Source organism: Aquila chrysaetos, chromosome 12, assembly GCF_900496995.4.
Source record: "Aquila chrysaetos chrysaetos chromosome 12, bAquChr1.4, whole genome shotgun sequence".
Lineage (NCBI taxonomy): Eukaryota > Metazoa > Chordata > Aves > Accipitriformes > Accipitridae > Aquila > Aquila chrysaetos.
This window is the reverse complement of record NC_044015.1, coordinates 17545868-17566456: the sequence shown is the minus strand read 5'-3', so window position 1 is coordinate 17566456 and position 20589 is coordinate 17545868. Positions and strand designations below refer to the sequence as shown.

Sequence of the window (20589 nt, the reverse complement as noted above, 5' to 3'; positions counted from 1 at the left end):
TCAGACTACTAATCCATATTTTCCTACCTTCTTGCATAATCCTTTTTACAAGATGGAAGAGGTTTGGGAGTACTTAGATATCTGCACTTTCAAAATGTCCTTGTGATGTAATGAAGCACAGTGTTTTAACTTTGTAGACAACGGACTACAACAGAGCCTTCAGGCACTTAATTCTAATGGCATGAAGTCTAGTTGGAGGCCAGTAACTAGCATTCTACCTCAGGGGTCAATACTGGGTCCAATCCTGCTCAACATCTTCATTAGTGATCTGGATGATAGGGCAAAGTGCACCCTCAGCAAGTTTGCTGATGACACAAAACTGGGAGGAATGGCTGATGCACCAGAGGGTCATGCTGCCATCCAGAGGGACCTCAACAGGCTGGAGAAATGGGCTGATGGGAACCTCATGCAGCTCAGCACAGGGAAGTGCAAAGCCCTGCACCTGGGTCGCAATAACCCCACGCACCAGTACATGCTGGGTGCTGACCTGCTAGAAAACAGCTTTACAGGCCAGACCCTGGGGGTCCTAGTGAACACCAAGATGAACACAGGCCAGCAGTGTGTCCTTGCAGCAAAGGCAGCAAATGGTGTCCTGGGCTGCGTTAGGAGGAGTGTTGCCAGCAGGTGGAGGGAGGTGATCCTTCCCCTCTGCTCAGCACTGGTGGGACCACACCTGAAGTACTGTGTCCAGTTCGGGGCCACCCATACATAGACATACTGGAGAGAGTCCAGCAAAGGCCCACTAATGATCAGGGCACTGGAGCATCTCATATGAGGAAAGGCTGAGGGTGCTAGGAACACCCAGCCAAGAGATGAGAAGGTTCAGGGGCGATCTCATCAATGTGTACAAATACCTGAAAGGAAGGTGATAAAAGACAGCACCAGGCTCTCTTCAATGGTGCCCAGTGACAGGTCAAGAGGCAACAGGCACAAACTGAAACACAGGAGGTTTCATCTGAACATAGGGAAACACTTTTTCCACTGTGAGGGTGACCGAGCACTGGCACAGGCTGCCCAGGGAGGTTGTGGAATCTCTGTCCTTGGAGATATTCAAAAGCAGTCTGGACATAGTCTTGGGAAACATGCTCTAGGAGACCCTGCTTGAGCAGGGGGGCTGACGACCTCCAGACTTTCCTTCCAACTTCAACCATTCTGTGATTTTGTGAAATGGAGTTTTCAGGTTAATTGGGACTAAACCATTATACTGTTTTGCTAAATTCTCATGCTCCTCATCAACAATTTTTAGTTAATAGGGTAATTTAATTTGCTATGAATGTGCATATATTTATACAATATAATGACCAAGAGAATTAGATGAGATTCACAGGTTTATCAAAACCTGACACACAATTCTTGATAAATCATTACCTCACCTGTTGCTCATAACCTGCTGTATTTTCAATTTCAGTTCTTGCTTCTCCTAAATGTATCAGTAATTAGTACAGTAACCTCTTCTCATTACTAGTTGTCGTGGTTTAACCCCAGCCAGCAACTAAGCACCACACAGCCGCTCACTCACTCCCCCCTACCACCCAGTGGGATGGGGGAGAAAATTGGGAAAAGAAGTAAAACTCGTGGGTTGAGATAAGAACTGTTTAATAGAACAGAAAAGAAGAAATTAATAATGATAACACTAATAAAATGACAACAGCAATAATAAAAGGATTGGAATGTACAAATGATGCACAGTGCAATTGCTCACCACCCACCAATCGACACCCAGTTAGTCCCAGAGCAGCAATCCCCTGCCCCCACCTCCCAGTTCCTATACTAGATGTGACGTCACATGGTATGGAATATCCCTTTGGCCAGTTTGGGTCAGCTGCCCTGGCTGTGTCCCCTCCCAACTTCTTGTGCCCCTCCAGCCTTCTCGCTGGCTGGGCATGACAAGCTGAAAAATCCTTGACTTTAGACTAAACACTACTTAGCAACAACTGAAAACATCAGTGTTATCAACATTCTTCTCATACTGAACTCAAAACATAGCACCATACCAGCTACTAGGAAGACAATTAACTCTATCCCAGCTGAAACCAGGACACTAGTTTTTACCATAAGCATGCTCCATTAGCAAAGAGATCCATAAGAATTAAAGTATATATCTGGCTCACAGGCAAAACAATTTGGATTAACATGACGAGAACATCACTGAATGACTATTTTAGTATTACACTGGCAATATGACTATCAGAGCATGCTTGCTACCCTTGAAATACAAAACAGTCAATATGCTGATGCAGGTCAAGCTCAGATCCACAAACCCAAAACCTTTCGTCTCAAGAAAAATCAAATCACAAAAATCATGCTTAGTACAGCTTAAACAGTAATTGATTTTAAAAAAGAATGAGACACAGATTATGAAAATCCTTGACAGTTAATCAAAGCTGACAATAAAGTGTCTAGTTGATTACAGCAGTATTGCTTTTAGGTCTGTCCTTAGTTTACCACAGAGGAAACTGGGTATCTGTAGATGAGCCATATGACTTGGAACAGTAAAACTAGAAGGATTTTACTAGTATGAATTCATAAACTGAATTTGTAGGTTAAAGTAATATTTCTGAAATTGAAACAGTCCTCAAATAGTTGATTCTGTGAATCAGAAGCAGGCATTCAAATACTCAGAAGATAGACGAGGAAATCGGAAACCTGTTTGTAGTCAGCAAACAGAAAACATAGGAAGGTTTCCCAGAAATACAGAAAGCTTCATCAGCTGTGTTCTATTTTCCCTTTAGTCAGGAAAGAAAAAAAACTGTAATAATACTGGGGACCCTTCATGATATTCATAATATGAATTTTGTTTTTTGTATTTTTTTGAAATTACAAATGTATTTTCTCCAAATATCGGTATGCATAGCTACGCATTTGTCTTAAATTTCTAACTGTTTTGCATTGGTATAAATGCTACTAAATCCAGATTTTTTTGTTATCACAATGCTATAATAAAAACACTGGAGCTAAGGTTATTGCATATTTACTAAATTTCACGAGCTAGAATTCACTTTACTTTTTATAAAATAAAGGGCACAAATTGCCCTATCACCTATGCTGTTAACAAGAAAATTACAAAATTTAGGTTCCAGCTTTGTAAAGAACTGTCTAGCTTTTACTTTGGAATGGTTACCATGGTAAATATTTAGGGTATTCCTCTACAGGCTCTTGCACTCCCTTCAAAGAATTACCTCCTAAAAACGTCAAAAGGCAATATCCCAATATTGACTCTTATCAGACAATCTTTATCCTTTTGTTTCACACCATCCTATCAAAAACTAAATTTCTTATGCATCTTCTTTCTAACAGAACTACAGCTACTGGGAATTTCTTTTACCTGGTTTCAACAGGTAATGGCACTAATTCATATAGTATCACCATCAGGAAGCATAAGAAGATAAATTTGAAGTAAACAGTCTGAAATAAATACGGTATTTCTAATACAATTTCAAAACATAGTGTTTAACAGCTCACCATTTCTCAGGAAAACAACTGCCTTCATCTTTGCTTCCTACTCCAACTCCAATTGAAACAGTAGGAGGCAAAAATGAAAATAATTATTTTCTATGAAATATAGGACTTCAATTAATTTCAAGATCACCAGAATACACTCTCTGTTCACAGCTTCTTTGTCCCCACAAGAAGTAGTGTTTTCTAATTTCTCTCTTTTTCTATTTAAGAAATGATAGCATCCAGTCTTGAGTAACTGTTTAAAAAAAAAAAAAGTACCTGTGGCTGAAATGGTGGAGCAGTAGGCCCCTGCATGCCTTGTGACTGTTCATCCATTCTATCACGTAAAAGCGTCCCTTATGTCCTGAAAAGGGAAATACATTCATTACACTGTAATTCAATCTGTATTTATGATCAATGAACATCAGCAAAAGAACTGAAGAATTAATTTTCTCATTCACATGCTTGAGTTTACAAACATTTAACTATTCCAGCCCTGCACTGTTTTGGGAAGGAATTTTTCTTATGTTTAGCTGTTCTATAAAACAAAATACACCATTATGCACATCTGAACTTACTATTAGAAGATGTGCATTAAACTACTGGAGCCAGACTAATCATTTTGTCTGATAAAAGCTGCATCACTCCATTGTTCTTTAGAGGCACCAACCACTTGTTTAACTACACAGATGTCTGCTGGCCAGTACCTCAGACCTATGGGCAGCATGGGAAATAGCAGATCAGCAGGAAAGTTATAACTGCTGCATGCATACTGTTTATGTTACATTAAGTTATCTGTAGATTTTTGGGAGTATGCAAGAGTAGTTCCATCTAAAGAGAAAAAAGCTAAACACGTACACTCATTGCATTCTGACAAGCTAGCCAAGAGGTCTTTGAGATACCATATTAGGAGCACAGCCTCTATTCCCAACTATGAACCTCTCATATCCCATCAAAAAGATGGGAGGAAAGATGCCTGCCAAGTTCCCTAGATAGAGACACAAGGCTTTGACCAATAAAAAGGGTTGCAAAATGTGCGGAATCATTATTAGAACAGGAGAGACAAAAATGCAAATGCTCACAAGGCTTTTTTCTCAGCTAAGCAAATCCTTTCTTAGGCTACACGACATTTTATTGAGTGGGAGCAGGTGCAGCACCCAGTTTTATTGGTGCCTGTGAGGGCCATCTCTGCTCAGATGAAGACAACAGGAAGTTCACCAGCAGCTTTGAATGCAAACAATGAAATAAGCTTTTATACAAATGAGAGGCAAGGCCTGAAAAACTTTCATCACACAAACACAAAGTGTTTCTGCCTATTACCTGGTCAAACCTGCTAAGGCCTTCAGAGGAACAAGAGTCATGTGCCTGACTGGAAAACTATTCTTCCTTTTCAATTATTTATTTATTTTCTTATTTCCTCTTCCAAATCCTAAAAGTTCTAGAAATGGCTTGACATAAAACACTTTCCTGATACCTCTTAATCTTTAACATCAGGAAATTTCCTGTGATAAATTTATTCTGATAAATCTATATACTTCAAATACTGCAATCGTCCTTCTGCACACAGAGCTACTTATGTTTCATAAACCTTTTTTTAGAATAAGTAAAAATTTTGCAAATAGCACTTAAGTTCAGCATGAAAGCCTACAATCTACTATCTCTGTAAAAACACACACAAAATAAATCTCCCCAATAATTTCTTTAGAGAATATTAAAAAGGTTAGAAATAACTCCCAACAGAAAGCAGCAAACCTTAGAAACGTTTTTCAAAGCCCGCTGCAAAATATTTAAGAAACTCTAACAAATAGCTTGTGTTTATTCTTACAGCATCATTGTGATTCATTGTCAATAGATAAAATAATCACAAAGCAGTTTTGCAAAGTTTCTCAATATACTGCCCTAGCATATTAAACAGTGGATTGGATACACAAAACAAGTCATTAGTGATCTTTCACTCCCCCATTTAAAGCCGTCACCCCACACCATTCCAGTACCATTAGCTATCTGTAACACCAAACCACAGCCATCCTCCAGAGCGACTAAGGGCCCCCACAGCTTTGCCCTCCTATCCTTAGTACTCCCATATAAAGCATACAGTTTGAGACTTTCTGTTGTTTTGCCTGAGTATTAGGTGTAATTAATCCAAAGATAAAAGAGATCTGAAAAAAGCAATTTCAGGCAGGTCAAGAGGAAAAAAAAAAAAAAAAATCAATTATCAAATTGAGGTGAGAGGCAGAGAAGAGGAGGTAAGAATCGCAAAGCTTTGTAAGACTGTCAGAATGAGCATTGTGAGAAAGGGGGAAACAGCAGATACATGCTGCACGCCGCTGGCTAAGCGATTTTTTAGCCAGCCCTAGGACATCAATTTTGACACTTCTTGCAAGTTCTATAACATCTCCCACACAACCTCCCCACCAAGGCAAGAAATCATAACACAACACTGAAAATTAAACTGTTGTCACAAAACTGCATCTAAATTCCCCAGTTAGATTCACAGGGGTTTATGCAGTTGCAAGTTCTAGGGGAGGAATGGGTGGCAATCTTAAGGAATCTTCTGCTAATTTCTTGCTGTAGAGATCTTTCTATCACTGCCAAGATACCACGAATTCTTTTCTGAAGTGCTATTTTGAAGAGTCTTTATAAGAATTTTAATCTTTTCGATAGCATCAATATTTCTACTGAAGATTTTGCAGTGTGTTTTACTAATACGTTTACATATTGAAGACTGTTGACCATGTAATGCACCAATAGATAATTCTTATGGGTCACAAACACTTGTTTCAAAATCCCTGGGGAAAGAAGTAAATACAAAATTCTTTATCCTCTATTGCAGACATTTATCCAAGGTTAATGAAATTTAAGCTGAAATGTTTAGATGATGTATGTTGACTCAGGAACTATACAATCCATTCATCTTGCCTGAATGGTCAGAGGCACTGACTGGAAGTGTTTGGGAACTGGGGGGAGGAGGGGTGGGGTGGGGGGAACATTTGTTTTTTAATTTGGGGAAAGAGTAGAAAGAGAAGAAGTCATTATCATTACCACTGCCAGTGATTCTGCCCTCTGTGGCTTGGTTTTATAACAAAAGCAGGTAAACTAAAGAGGTAACAAATGTTCTACCATAGGAAGCATGGAAGATTTATTAACTTGTGGATTTGTTGTTGCTTTTGCAGAGGAAAGGCAGAGATCAGTATTTTCTGTCCATATATGGAAGTTCTTTTATTTTTTTTAACTTGTTTTTGTCTTTGAAGACTGCATGATAGATTCACATTTTAGAGTAATTTGGCATTTTGATCATACAAAATGCCAAGGATGCAAAATGAATCTTTTGTACTGTTTGTCAACATAAGCAAGTATTAGGTTTTGCTGCTTGAAGACTGTTTTCACAGTGAGGCATGCCTCTCACCTTGACAATACACTCCAGAGGTCAAAACACAGTGGTATAATATTTATCATCTTTAAATTTAAGATTGAGACAATAATTATTACTCTTCCAAAGATAGTTTTCAAGTTCTAATTTATGGTGAAAAGACACTGAAAATACTGCCAAAGAGACATCGCTTGTTTAAAATTGAAAAGCGAATAGAAAACACATCTAAATGTGACATGTCTATCACCTGTTTAAACAAGTAATACAATGACCTTCTGCAAATCCATCACCATGATATACTTTGGTTCATGGAAAACAGACAACAGATGAAGTGAGAGGCAAGCCAACTATACCACCACCACCCAAAACTTCCAAAGTGCCAAACATAACTAATGTTTTTAAATGCTCTCACTGATCATGTAGGAGGAAAGGACTCCTTGCCTTCACCATAGCACTTGCAAAGATAGGAACAATGAAAGACTCTCTGAATCATCTATGTTGCAAAGATGACTTTCATCATTTTGAAGGTTAAACCATTTGGATTCAGACCAGCCTGTATACGATAGCAATCACAGGAACACAAGCACATACACTAAATCTTATACTCCAGTTACAGTTGCTAATACTTTGCAGGTATGAGAAGACTTTTGGTTAACTACTAGTATTTCGATCTTTGTCTTTTTCAGTTGATCATAACAGTAGGTGGCACCTACACTCCAAGGATGCAGGATGAAGTACCTGGGGATACAGACACCACCACCAATTTTTCTTTTGAAATTGAAATTGCATAGCAACTCCTCTAATTGACACTATTTACTCCACACACAGAGTCCACAAGACAGCAAAAGGAAGTCAAATCCTCACCAGCAAGTTAGACTATCAAACTGCAACTGCCTGAATTGGGAATAACACCTTTTCCTTCCTTCATATACAGGCCTCACTGTCCTTACTCACTTCCTTAGTGGCCACCTGTGAAAGCTCTGAGATATCTGCCCAAGCATCTAAAGATCATGCAAAGATACAAAGTAGCCCAAAATGCAAGGGTGCATTCCTACACCCCAACAGAAGCTCAGGTCCCACGATCAGCACTCAGCTTTCCAGGTGGTTTCCACCAGCCTGCTAGAGAAGTGGGACTACCCATAACTGTTAGTGAAATCAGAGCAGAGGACCTACTCCAGAACAGGACGCAGAGTTCATCACTGACATTTCACTGCAATATATTTTAAAATACCATTTTTGAAAGATTCATAGGTCAAAGTCCATAAACCATTCAAATTGAAACACATTTCACAGTATTCAGGCAATAATGTTATTGCTTTAACAGATGGCAGTTCTACAACAAAAAAAAATATAATGCTTTCCTGTAGAAAACATCATTAATAGTCTCAATGATACATAGTTTCCATTAGCTACATGCTATACACTTGTTTATTAATTTTGGATCTTAAGTGGGGACATTTAATAATCAATGCCAAAGAAGAAACAGCTATATTTAAAAAAAAAGTATATACTTAAAACAATATTCAGAGTGTTACAGTTCTGCTGAGAACCTGAAAATCTTGCTCTTTTTTTCTGCAGAATATAGATGTAACTACTCCACATAACTGTTAACACAGAGAAAGATGAAGATACACCATTCACAATGTACTACTGATCAGGCACACAGTTGCTTTTGTTGCTGTTCACTAACGATGGAATGTACTATGTTTACTTCTGGATTACACTGTCAATTAAGGCAGGTATTTTTAGTTTTTAGTACAACCATAATTTTAGTTAGGTTAGAGCTGAAGCCCTCCAGAAACAACTACATGCTCCTTACTTTTTGGTGTCAAGTTAGATTCTTCAGTACCTAACATGGATTTAAAATGACAAATTTTAGATCCCTAAACTTTTCAGCTATCTTTACTAACAAAGTTCAAAGATAAGGATCATCCTCAGCTGAGAAAAAAACCCACATATATTAATACTAGTTTCCCTATAAGCATACAGGCTAAAGGAATATTCCCATTTGCTTATATCACATGTTGACTCTCAGCTACCCAAAAGCACAATTTAAACCCAGGTAGAACATTCAAATAGTCACCCTGGTTGAAACTAAAAAAACTGGGCTCTGGAAACAAGGGCTTAGATTTCTAAATGGCTTACTGAATATCCAAAACACAATTACCCAACCCACCACACCGGTGTTAATCCCAGCATGCCAGTAACACCAGGGAGCCCAAGCATGCCGGTCCAATTCCAGCTCTGCTCTCTGTCACCTGGAGAGCCATGCTGACATAACCACAACTCTCAGCTCCTAGATCAGAACTACATACCTTTTGGGAGGAGATAAACTTTAGACTCAGCAATAACAGCTTGGCCCTTAAGCTTGATGCGAGCAGGTTAAGAAACAGCCATCCTACCGGTTTATAAAACATACCGCCTTAAGAGTCATTCTTTACCTCTTTAAGGCAAAAGGTTGGCCACTTGGAGGGATCTAGCTTGCTGGTCAAACCTGGCCCACACTTTGTCAGGTCACCAACACTGATCAACACTTCAGTGCCCACTCAATGCTGGCATCCAGGGTGCAGGTTGCAGTTTACAAATTTTCAAAGTGATTTTAAAAGCAGGGGCTCAGGACACACACGGGAAAGATCCTGGATGAAGCAAGAGAATGTCAGTAGCTGTAAACCGAGCATCCCAACTTTATCATTCATGTTACATTAAATGACAGCATGGCTATGAGTTTTCCAAACAAATAGGAACTCAGAAGTCATATCCAATAAAGCAAACCAACTTGGAATATGAATCTATCATTAATTCTTTAACATTAAAATGTAATTTTTTTCCTGGTGCTCTGTATAAAACATTGAACAGGAAAAAAACATGTAAGTTTTGATGTTATAATAGAAACATTTTACTCGCAAAGTGAAAGTCACTTCAGTTTCATAGATAATATTTTTAGTGCATTGCTAAAGACCAGGAAATACTTAGAAAACAACAGCCCACATATGGTACCCCAAAAGCAGCTCTCAGAACGCTAAGATGCCCAAAGACTTTACATACTTCCTGTATCTGAATACCTCCAAAAAGCACAAGAAAACCAAGACCCCCAGCAGTTTACCTGAAAGTCTGCTCTCTTCAAATTAGTTTTGTTGCGGTTTCCCCCACATATCAGAATGCAACTGGAAAGAAACTACAACCCACTTGAGTTTCATAAGTGCTAAAATACATTTCAAGAAGTTATTCATCCACCTTTATACCACTGGCATTCTAAACTCAATATTTAATATGGGTATATTTAACATGAGTGGCAGGAGATTCTAACTGGAAAAAACAAATTTCCAAATAATAGCAATGGCAGCACAGGACATACATAGTGTCTTTTCAGTAAATTATTCCTGACTAACACAGACCATTAAAATGAAATCTGGTTAAATACACCCACATTACTATGCCATCCGTTCATAAAGTTACGCACTCAGCTTAAAAAACAGCTTTAGAAATTACAAAATAACGCTGAAACACTTTAAATATTTAAAAATAATAGCTAATCAATGCCTTTCCATTAACCATCATGATCTGTGACTGGTCATGCTCCTGCCCAGCCCACATTGTCTATTTCTCAAAAATACTAAACTTTTTATCCATCTGCTGTTAATCACAAATTACAAGAACCATACAATGCACAAAATAATGTTGTCAATGAAATATTACAGTGAGTTATTTAGAGTACTGTAAAGTTGCTGATTATTTAAACTACTTATTCAATGAACAAATATTTGATATATGCCAAATAATTACCACACCAGTTTATTTTTCTCACTCTGTGAATAGGTAAGGTAGATGTACGTATTAGTAAAGCGAAATGCATTTAAGCTGACACTCACTTGAACTCTGCCAAGACAATCAAGACCTTAATTGGCAAGGTATAAAGCAAACTCAAGACTGGAAGACCAAATTAATCACTAGCACAGTAAAATATGTCATTTATTCCAATTAGTATACATATATACACACACACACATATTATATATATGCATAATAATATATAAATATGCACACACATATATACATGTGTCTCTGTGTATTCATAGATTATGCATATATACCTATGTGTGCGTACACACAGAATATTTACTATTAGCTGACAGTGGTAAAAATGAAGTATTTGCTTCACATTGTCAAAAAAAGAGTCTGCTGAAATGTGAAAAATACATACTCATTTGTATAATTTTCTGCAGAAGCATCCACTTCAGAGAAAAGTTGTATTTGCAACTTTTAAAGCACTGAAAGTGATTGAATATAGATGCATATACAGAAGTAGGATTAGCCTTAATTTCAGAAACAGCTTCTAAAAGCCTTTGATTTTTTAATACGCTGCCAAATCAATATTCCCCACAGGATGGCAGGACGTTCCTCCCCTCTGTAGGGACAGCCTTGAATGTGGACAACACAAATTCTCATCTCTTGTTAATATACGAGTAGCTATCATCTGTCTATATGGAAATAACTAATACTGAATTTTTCAACAAGCTCATGTCCAAATTCCCTACTCATGGGCGATCCAGTCAAAGACGACAAAACACACACAGATAGTTAAGCTGGGTTAAGAGCTGGTTTTAGCAAGAGCAGAAGTAACCATACACAAATAAAATCTACTTACAGAAAAGTAAGGGAATACACTAAGAGTTCATATGCAATTTCCTCATCCATTCGACCTGACTTACCGGGCATATTTTCATTCCAACCCTGAAAACACATGCCATTCGCTGTCATTCCCCAACTACTAAGAGTTCGCTCTCTGTCAGCGCTGACTAGACGATGAAAGTCCAAGCTCTCCTGCCTCACAAGTCCACTTCCCTTCCTCTTTATTCATTTGCACAATTTAAGAAGTTAGATTTTGTTTACTTCTCCCTCTCCATTTCAATTATGTTGTCACTCAAGCAGATTGCTTATCTTGCGAGGTGCTCCCAAAGGGTTGTACATGCACTGACTTGCCCCTTTTTGAACTGTTTGTTATTTCATACAAACTGAAGAAGAAACAGGAACTGAAACTGCTCACGCAGCAGGCTTCTACATTTTCATTTAACTTCTATTCACCTGGAAAGAAATTTAATAACCCATTTCTTCACACTAAATACCCAGTTATAAAGGACACAGGTGGATCATGATCATGTCACAGTAAAAAGTTTTGCAGGGAATGAAGTATCATATCTAACCACAATACTGTCAAGTAAGCAAGTCCTCAGCACACATCACCCTCCGTTGTGCTACTGCCTCTGTAACGATGCAGTTCTAAGACAGCATGAACTGATTATGTGACACTGCTGCTTCCCCTGCCTTCTGCCATGCCTTCCAGACCCTATTCCTTCCAGTGGAGTTCCAGTGGCTACCCGGACTCCTTGTAAGGTAATGAAACTACATGAAAACTAACCTTGACAAAAAGTCACTTTTTTCCAGTTCAGTTCCCTGAATTGTTCCATTGCAGAGACACGGACAGAACTGTGACGGCAAAAGACAGAGGGAAAGACATAGCTGAGGGTGGAGCAGCCCCAACTTAGAGCAGTTAAATCTATTCTCAAATTACATTTCTAACATGAAATTATACAAGCCAATCTAACTGCTCAGTGACACCACAGGTCTGTCTTTCTCTCCCTTTCTCTGCCACATGATCCTGCATAGCCGTCTTCAACTCTTTGGACCTTTTGCTGAGGTGATTTAATTCCCTAATGCAGCTGGGTTTATGTTCTGCAACCAGTGAGCTGAATCAATACATACAGGAGTCTGTTGAGTGCCAGAGAATAAGTAGGGGAAGTTCAAAGATGGGAGATGTAGGAAGGGGATTGTAGAAGAAACAGAACATCTCCCTTCTGGCAACAGCACGCTAGTACATTAGCTCACATTTCATTTTACTTTATCCTTAGGTAGGGATCCTAACAAGTACTTAAACTCAAAATAGCTATGACAGGAAGGCAAGAGCCAGCATAGAGAGAAGGCAATTTATTCAACACCAAGCCAAGAGTTTTGTCAACAAAATACTGTATAGGAAAGTAGAAATAGGAAACAAAATAAATGGAAGGAGAATAAACCAGGGTAAGAAGTCAAATTGGAAAAAAAATAAAGCAAATATTTTCAGAGAGAGGAAGCTAAGACATCATTTGGAAACCCTTAAAACCCCAAAACCTTGCAACTCCAGTATGCAGAGAGGGAGGAGACCCTTCCCTAACGAAGGGATCGTTTTAAATGCATCTGTAAGAATAAATGATTCATAAAGAGATGCTGAAGAGATTTACTAAAAGTGTAAACAGCTGAGCTTCATACAAGAGTTAAAAAAGACACAGGACAAATTAAAAGGCTGGAAGCATTGTCAGACAAACCCGTTATTGCTATGCACAGGGGAAAAAACACCCAGTTTGGAAGGCTGGCTACATACAACTGTGCCACAACCATGGCTGATAATGTCTCCATTGCTCCAGGTGAAGTAAAACACACTTAACAATAAATTCCACATAATCCTTAAAGAAATGTCTAAATATCTTAGAAACAAGTGCAAGACAACACCTTGTGATATCATACTGCAAGTGTTAGATGCACATTCGCAAGCTGAAAAAAAATACATCTGTACTATATAGTTTAAAATATGTGCTACCCCAAAGATGATGAAATGAATGAAGCACTACACAGAATCAGAAGAGAAACACCAGCCACATTTAACAGGCTTTCTATGATTATCTGACTAGTATTACCTGAGTCCTGAAACCACGCATGACAGTAGCGAGCAATCCAGGATCCCTGGGTCCAGAAGCAAAGCAGCTAGCAGCCAGCACACTCACTTCAGAAGCAGGCCAACACTCAAGTTCACAGCTGTTTCTATGTTTTACATTAAACCACCACTGGCTAAAACATACAAGACCCATTCCTGGTTTTGGTGCATCCTCAATGACTAGCTGTACAGTTTAAGTGCTCTATTTGCAGGCTGCTCGCTGCCTCTCTTCTGAAGTCCTCCTTATCTCCATGAACTTCACAAGCAGCCCACATACCCAACACATGTTCTGAATTTCAGTCAGGGCAAGTACTGGAAGTTAACTGCTGCAAAGACAACTCCTGTTTTGGATCTGCTGTCAGATGAGGACAAAAAGGGTACAGAAGAAGGGCCTCTAGAGGATAGAATGCTATGCATTTTCCCACCACAAGTTTTTACTTACTTTAGAATTAACTTTAAGTTCACCTGTGATATTTTTGCCTTCCAGCTTTCAAGGAATTAATAATTTTGTAAACTGTATACAGCGATGACAGATTAAAATGAACTGAAAAAGATTGTTTCATCAACACTTCACAGCACGTAATTCAAACCTCTCCCAAAGATTTCAGCAAGGATCTAATCTACAAGCTTTACATGTACATTTATGACATTGTAAAGTAATTAATCTGGTCCAACACAGATCTAGCTATTAAATAAGACAGCAGTAACTTCGTTATAAATCATTCCAAGCAGATTAAAGCAAAGAGGCTTGAATGCAAACTCCCAAATGCCAGATGATGCAATTAGTCTATTTACTTTGTCACCTATAATCAATAGTGAGAAGTCAATAATATCACAAGATTAACTACGTGCAATCAGGTCTTAATGTGATTGTTCGTAGTATTTTCTTACAAATTACTCTTTTTAATGCCTTGTTGAAAATTTTATAACAAATTTCCTTACATAAGCATGTGTTCTGTTTGCCCAAGAGGGAATAAGGGTACTTGAAATATACTGCATATTTTCTAGCTACAGAAATCATGACTGAATCACAGTTATGTTTCATGTGCCAGCAACAAACACACAGGTCTATCTTCACCAGAGAAGCAACTCATTTTAATAGCATTGCTTCTCTTCAGCTTAACTATCCTGACAGGAAGAATCCTTTTAATACTTACTAAAAAGGAAACGGGTAGTGATGTTGTACTTCACTCTAGGGCTGAGTTCCTTCCTGTGTGGCCGGGGGGGGTCAAATGGTGATAAATACAGCAAATCAGTGCTTTAAAGGCTGCCCTTATCACCACTTTGGTATTTTGGTCAGTTATTTTCATCTCTGTTGCAAAGCACATGGAACGTAGCTAGACCAAACAAACTTTCTGGAAATTAGTCAGTTAACTCCTATGACTATCCAAAGTATTAACCTGCACAAGATAATCCCCCACTACACATCATTCCTAAGCACTACTCCTTGGGAATCAGGAGGGATTTTTGGATAAGCCCCAAATAATAAAAAAAATTCCTTTGGAGGTAGAGAAGAAGTTACTGCAGTTTGGCTTTTCCCAGGAGACTTTCCAAGGTAACATGAACTCATCCATTCAGCACAGATGTTTGGAACAATATCAAACTTCAGAAAGCAACAAGGCATTTATGGCGATACAACTGAATGTAGGGCTAGTGTAAATGCAGGATATTGTACTAAGTTTATTAAATATGAGGGGGTTTTGCATGCATGAACAAATTGCCTCACCAAATTGTCTCTGTGGACAAATATACTGGACTGGCTATGTTTTGCACAACTGAGCTCAACTCTGTTGCAGAAAAAAGAAAGGTATGGGTGGGCTATATGGCTCTATCTTACAATTCAGAAGATACCCCAGGTCACAGTAAAATGAGCAACTGACTTCTTGTACTCTATTTTTCATTTGAGTTTCTCATACCCTCACAGGCCTTCAGATGAACTCTAAAATGTTAGATTTTTTTCTTCTTTGGAAATAAGTTTCTATGGTGGGGATGAGATTCTACTTGTCTAATTCTTGTAGATCCTAGAAGACACTGTGATAAGTCAACCAAAAAAAGATTTTTAGGTGGCTAGAATTCCTTAATTTGTTCTCAAATTATTTTTTTTACTCCAATAACTGTTATGTTGAATACAAGATATCTATGACAAAGGCAGTATCTCTACCCTTACAGTGAAAATCAAGTGTGCTTTGAGAAGTCATCTACCCAAACATCAGATATTTATATCTTCAAATTCTGAAATTAAAGAATAAGTATTCTTAATATAGTCTTTCTTCCAGTATCAAAAAGGAAAAAAACAAACAAACAAACCTGGAGGGCTTTAAGTTCTTACTTTAGAGCTGTCAGACATTGTTTGTAAGTTCCCCTCTTTCCACAACACGAAAGTTTTCCTTCCTCTGCCTAAGTTTTTCACAGCCCACAACCTAATGACTGTTTTCTACTGCATTTTATCTCTCTCAAGACAGCCCAAGTCCAACATTTCAAATACAGACGTTTCTACAGCACTGCAACACTGAATTCTCCTAGATAGCCTTGAAAGTAAAATATTTTCAGCTTCATCCTTCCTGATCTAGTGGAGCTGCAAATATCCACTTGACATCTAATCATCCAAAGTGTCTACCTTACAGATTAACGCATCATTCACTGTAATTTCTGCTTCTCAAGCTTGTAATACAACTTTATACAGGAAATATATCCAGTGTGTTCAGCAAAATTACCATGCATGCGTGACCTTTCTCGACATGCGATGCTGCCATTGCAAACCACTTCAAAGGTGGCAAAAGTTTACCATTCAGTTGGTGCACAAGTTAAAAAAATTAAGAAACAGTTTTTCCAATATCAAGAATCAAATATTTGTGTGATTTAATGGACACACACACCCCTCATCATCTTTTAGGAGATGTAGGTTTAACATCCTAAGTAGTTTTACCATTCAAGAAGTGATGCTCCTCACGAAATGCAGAGCAAAACAAAGCACATTCCACCCAAAGAACAATACTCTGAACTTCTGAATCTCAAAGCCAAGCAGGTATAGGTCTCACGGACAAAAAATGGAATTCGGGGCCAGTACTAGTATAACCGAGATTAGTAATTTACGTAAGGTAAACAGAAAAGCCGGAGGAGGGGGGAACCCCAACAGATGGAGGATGCCTCACTTCCAGCGTTTCCCACTAGGCCTCAGCTCCTCACAGCCTCGTACAGCTACTGGCACCGCCACCGCCTGGGAGCCTCACCAGCGGGTGCGGCAAGGCAAACCCGGCAGCCGCAGGAGAGAGCCAACTGGTGACAGCAGTGACGAGGAGACGCGGGCACCTGCAAGAGGGGCCCTGGCGGCCCGGCATCCCCCTCTGCCCTCCTGCCTGCCCCGGGCGCTGCTGGTGCGGTTCCCCTCAGCCGGGGGCGGCTGCCCGGGCAGAAGGGAACGGGGCAGAGGCACCAGGCTGCCGCCTGGGCCGGTGGGCTCTCTCGACTCACTCCCGCAGGGCCGCGGATCCCAGTGACGACGCTATTTTTACTCAGCGCTGTGTGAAACCCTCCAGACTGGGCCGTCCCCCTCGGCTGCCCCGCGGAGCATCCCTCTGACACCAACCTCCCAGGTGAGAGGAGGGCAGAGGAGCCTGGAGGAAACCCGCTGGAAACGACGAAATACATCACGTAAAGAAGCTCGGCTTGCGGCACTAACTCGCAGAGCCCAGCCAGCGGTAGAGGCACGGGGGGCCGCGGCGAGCGGCACGACGGCCAGGCCGCAGAGGCGGCCTGAGGCGCGCTGAGGTGGCCAGACGGCGCCGCCGGGCAGGGCCCCCGGCGGCCCGCTCGTCTCTCGACGGAGGCGGCCGTGCTCCGCAGCGGGGCCAGCCGCCGCCGGCCGAGACGCCACAGCAGCCCTCAGCGAGCCGCTTCCCCAAGTGCCCCCACAGCGGCCCGCCCTGCCCCTCAGGCCGCGGGGCGCCGGGCAGGCGGCGATACCCTCGTGCGAGGCGCGGGCACCGCCGCGGCCCCGGCAGGGCCGGCCGCGGCCATGCCGCCCCCTCAGCGCGGCGCAGAAAGATCCTCGCTCCCAGACCCACACCGCTCCCTCCCCCTGCGGCGGGCGGAGCGGCAGCTGCCGCGCCCAATGGCACTGCGAGCGAGAGCCCCGGCGACCAATGGGAGGAGGCGCGACCCCGGGCAGACGCCCGCGCGGAGCGGCGGGGGGGAGCGCCTCCAGGAGAGCGGCCGCGGCCGCCGGGACCCGCCGGGATCCCCCGCCCCGGCCCCGGCCCCGCGCCGCCCCGCTCACCGGGAAGCCTGGCTCCGCCTTCTCCTGGCGCGGGGGCCCGGAACCAGCCTCCTCTCCTCCCCGGCTCCTCAGGCGCGGGGCCGGGCCGGAGCTAGCCGCGGGCGCCTAGCGGGGCTCCTGGCGGGCGGCTCGGGCACCCGCAGCAGCCCCGACCTCCTCTCCGCCCCCTGCTGCTCCTGCCGGGCCCGTAAACATCCCGGCATCCCCGAGGAGGGAGGCGGGGCGGCCGCCGGGCCCCGCCTCGCACCGCCACCCCGCTCCCGGCCGGAGGCGAGGGGGTCCAGCCGCAGTGGCTGCCCTCCGCCGGGCCCGCGGCCTGCTGCCTGCCGGGCGGCGGCAGAAGTTTCCCTCCGGCGCTGGGCAGCCGGGACCCCGCCGCGCTCCGCCCCGCGCTGCCGGGCGGCCTCGTCCCGCGGGGTGACCGGCGCTGCCGGGCACGGCTCCGGCCCGGAACGCCGGCGCTCCGGCCGAGGGCTTGGCTGGCAACCAGCTATTAAAGCCAGCGTGCGTCCAGCGGCCCGGAGCGCCGGCCAGCTCCCTCCGCCTCCGTGTATGCGGGGGAACGGCAGCTCGTTTGAAATTTACTTGGCTTGTAAATGTTTTGAGACGGGGAGCGTTCATCTGACGCGTGTTTGTACTATCAAGCACAACGGGGCCTTCATCTGTGCTGGCACTGCAGTAATACAGCAATCACGGAAAGCGCAGCGCTCTCCTGTCGAAACCAGAAGTGTACGGCAGCAGGAGAAATACGAGCTCAGGCCTTAGACTGGTTCTTCTGCAGTTAGGTGAACAGCGTGGGTCTAAGGCTTTGGCCCAGCCTTCTTTGGAAAACACAGCGTGTCAAACAACGTACTTTTCATTTTCTATAGAAGTTGTGATGCTCAGCCTACAAGACACTAGGTATTGACTGAGTGTATCAGCTGGAAGTGACTCAAACTCCTTTTTGCTATGCTTGGAGAAATAAAAGTGACAGGAACAAAAAAGACCAGACTCTCAATGAGTCCTTTCCCACCAGCTTCTTCTACTTTTGCAACAGCACTGGAGTTAAGTAGATAAAAAGTACTGAATTCCAGAATACTAGTATTTTTCAGGTTCCTGAAAGTTTGGCCTGCTTCAGTCTGAGAAAAAGCAGTTAACTGCACAGAGAAGAACAGAGGTCTTAAGAACCAGCGATAGGGAAAAAGTATGAAAGCTGACCACAATTTCCCCAGTAATATTATGGATTATTGTGATCAAATAGCTTCTTCCTCAGGTGTGGAAACTCTGTAAAAGAGAAATCTCTGGCACTCCAGTGAGAAAACAGTAATTTAAAACTATCTTGAACCAGATTTACTTGTATTTTTTTCTAAAGCAAAGTCTCAGTTCTCACAAGGGTTGGGTTTGGTTGGGGTTTTTTTTCCCTTGTAACAGGTAAAGTTGGACTTGATTTAAGTCTTTTGCAGAATAAATAGGAAATGGGCCAGTGTGTCTGGGAAAAGTCTATTCACCTCCCTCTGTACAAAATTATACTATCTGCTTCTGAGGCAAACTTTTCAGCTTTGAGAAGTCTGCAGTGTATTCGGTGATACAAAGTCTAACAAAGTTTGAAAGGAAATTTTTTTTTGTTAGCTCTCATTTCTCTGATGTTAACACATTTATTAGTCATTCTGCACATTTCCTCATTATTAGCGTTGGGTTATTTGATGTCACTAGCCAAATACGGTGACAAGGTGACCACTCTGCCTCTGGAATCAGATATACCCTATAATCTTCCCCTTTGAAGTGCATTTTGTATTTCTTTAAAAAGTACAGTCCAAAAGAATAAACTGGAATCATGATTAAGAGGGTTTTTTTAGTGCATAAACTATCTTGCAAAAGCAGTTTCTTGGACAAGAATTCCCTGGATTGTTTTCTTGTAAAAAGTGCAATACTTTATGTTTCCCCACATACCAAAGAGTGAAAACTTGATAGATCTGCCATATAATGTTAAGAAGTTACTCAATTAGCAATTCCACTGAATGTTTTCCATCTCCAAAAGTCCCTTTAGTCTCAACCAGAAATTTAGTTGCATGAGACAGTCATGTATTTGCAAAACCTCTGCTGGAAAAAGGAGGGATTGATATTTGATGTGTAGCTGTTCACAAAATATCAAGTCTTACTAGGTATCGGTTTTTGCAAGTAAAGGCCATTACTACTATAGTATCCAGCTATTGCTGTTTTCTAGATTCTCTCAGATGGAAAATGAGCAGTTCACAATCACTGGGGGAGAACAGGGAGCATTTGAAGCTTTCTCTACGTTCATACATTAGAAGAGAATAACCCAGAGTTTTTTCTCACTGTCTTCCTTTTCTTAATTTGACTGTATTGGGCTTTTTTGCCTTTCTTCCTATTTTTATATTCACTGACCTTACTTACTTTCTTTTTCCTTGATTTTCTCCATGCTGTTACTTCACTGTACATTTCCATAATATTTTGGCTTCTCTGTTTAGTTGCCCGAATCCAACAGCTACTTTAGCGTGACATTACCAGTTGCTGCAGCATCTTCTCTTTCCTGTATTCCCACCTTATCCTTCTTAGAGGATGGTTGTTTCCATTTCCTTATTGGCGTTTGAGAATCAGAAAACTTAAAAATGAAGAGGCTGCTTCAGATAATTAGTCCATCATCATAAGCTGGCAAAAAGCCTTTAATAGAAATGTAATTACAGTGCACCCATTAATTATAAATTTGCAAAGTGACAAATCTTCCACACACCACAGAAGATTGTTTTCAAGACCTGTGCT

At 41.5% G+C, this 20589-nt stretch overlaps 1 protein-coding gene across 15 annotated transcripts in view; it reads right to left on the bottom strand.

Annotated features, from left to right (window-relative positions):
* NEK7 (NIMA related kinase 7) overlaps nucleotides 1-17950 on the bottom strand; it is an 86817-nt gene extending 68867 nt beyond the window's left edge. For 10 of the 15 annotated variants that reach the window (XR_005933662.1, XR_003925958.2, XR_003925954.2 and 7 more), the window contains exons 1-2: nucleotides 17830-17950; nucleotides 3718-3802 (exon numbers count right to left, since the gene is read on the bottom strand). Coding sequence is in view for 6 of the 15 variants with exons in the window: in XM_041127729.1 (XP_040983663.1) it covers nucleotides 3718-3774 (57 nt within the window). In the remaining 9 variants the exon portion in view is untranslated. The other 5 variants (XM_030032314.2, XM_030032315.2, XM_030032316.2 and 2 more) reach the window with 5 other exon arrangements.
* Between the last annotated feature and the right edge of the window lie 2639 nt (nucleotides 17951-20589).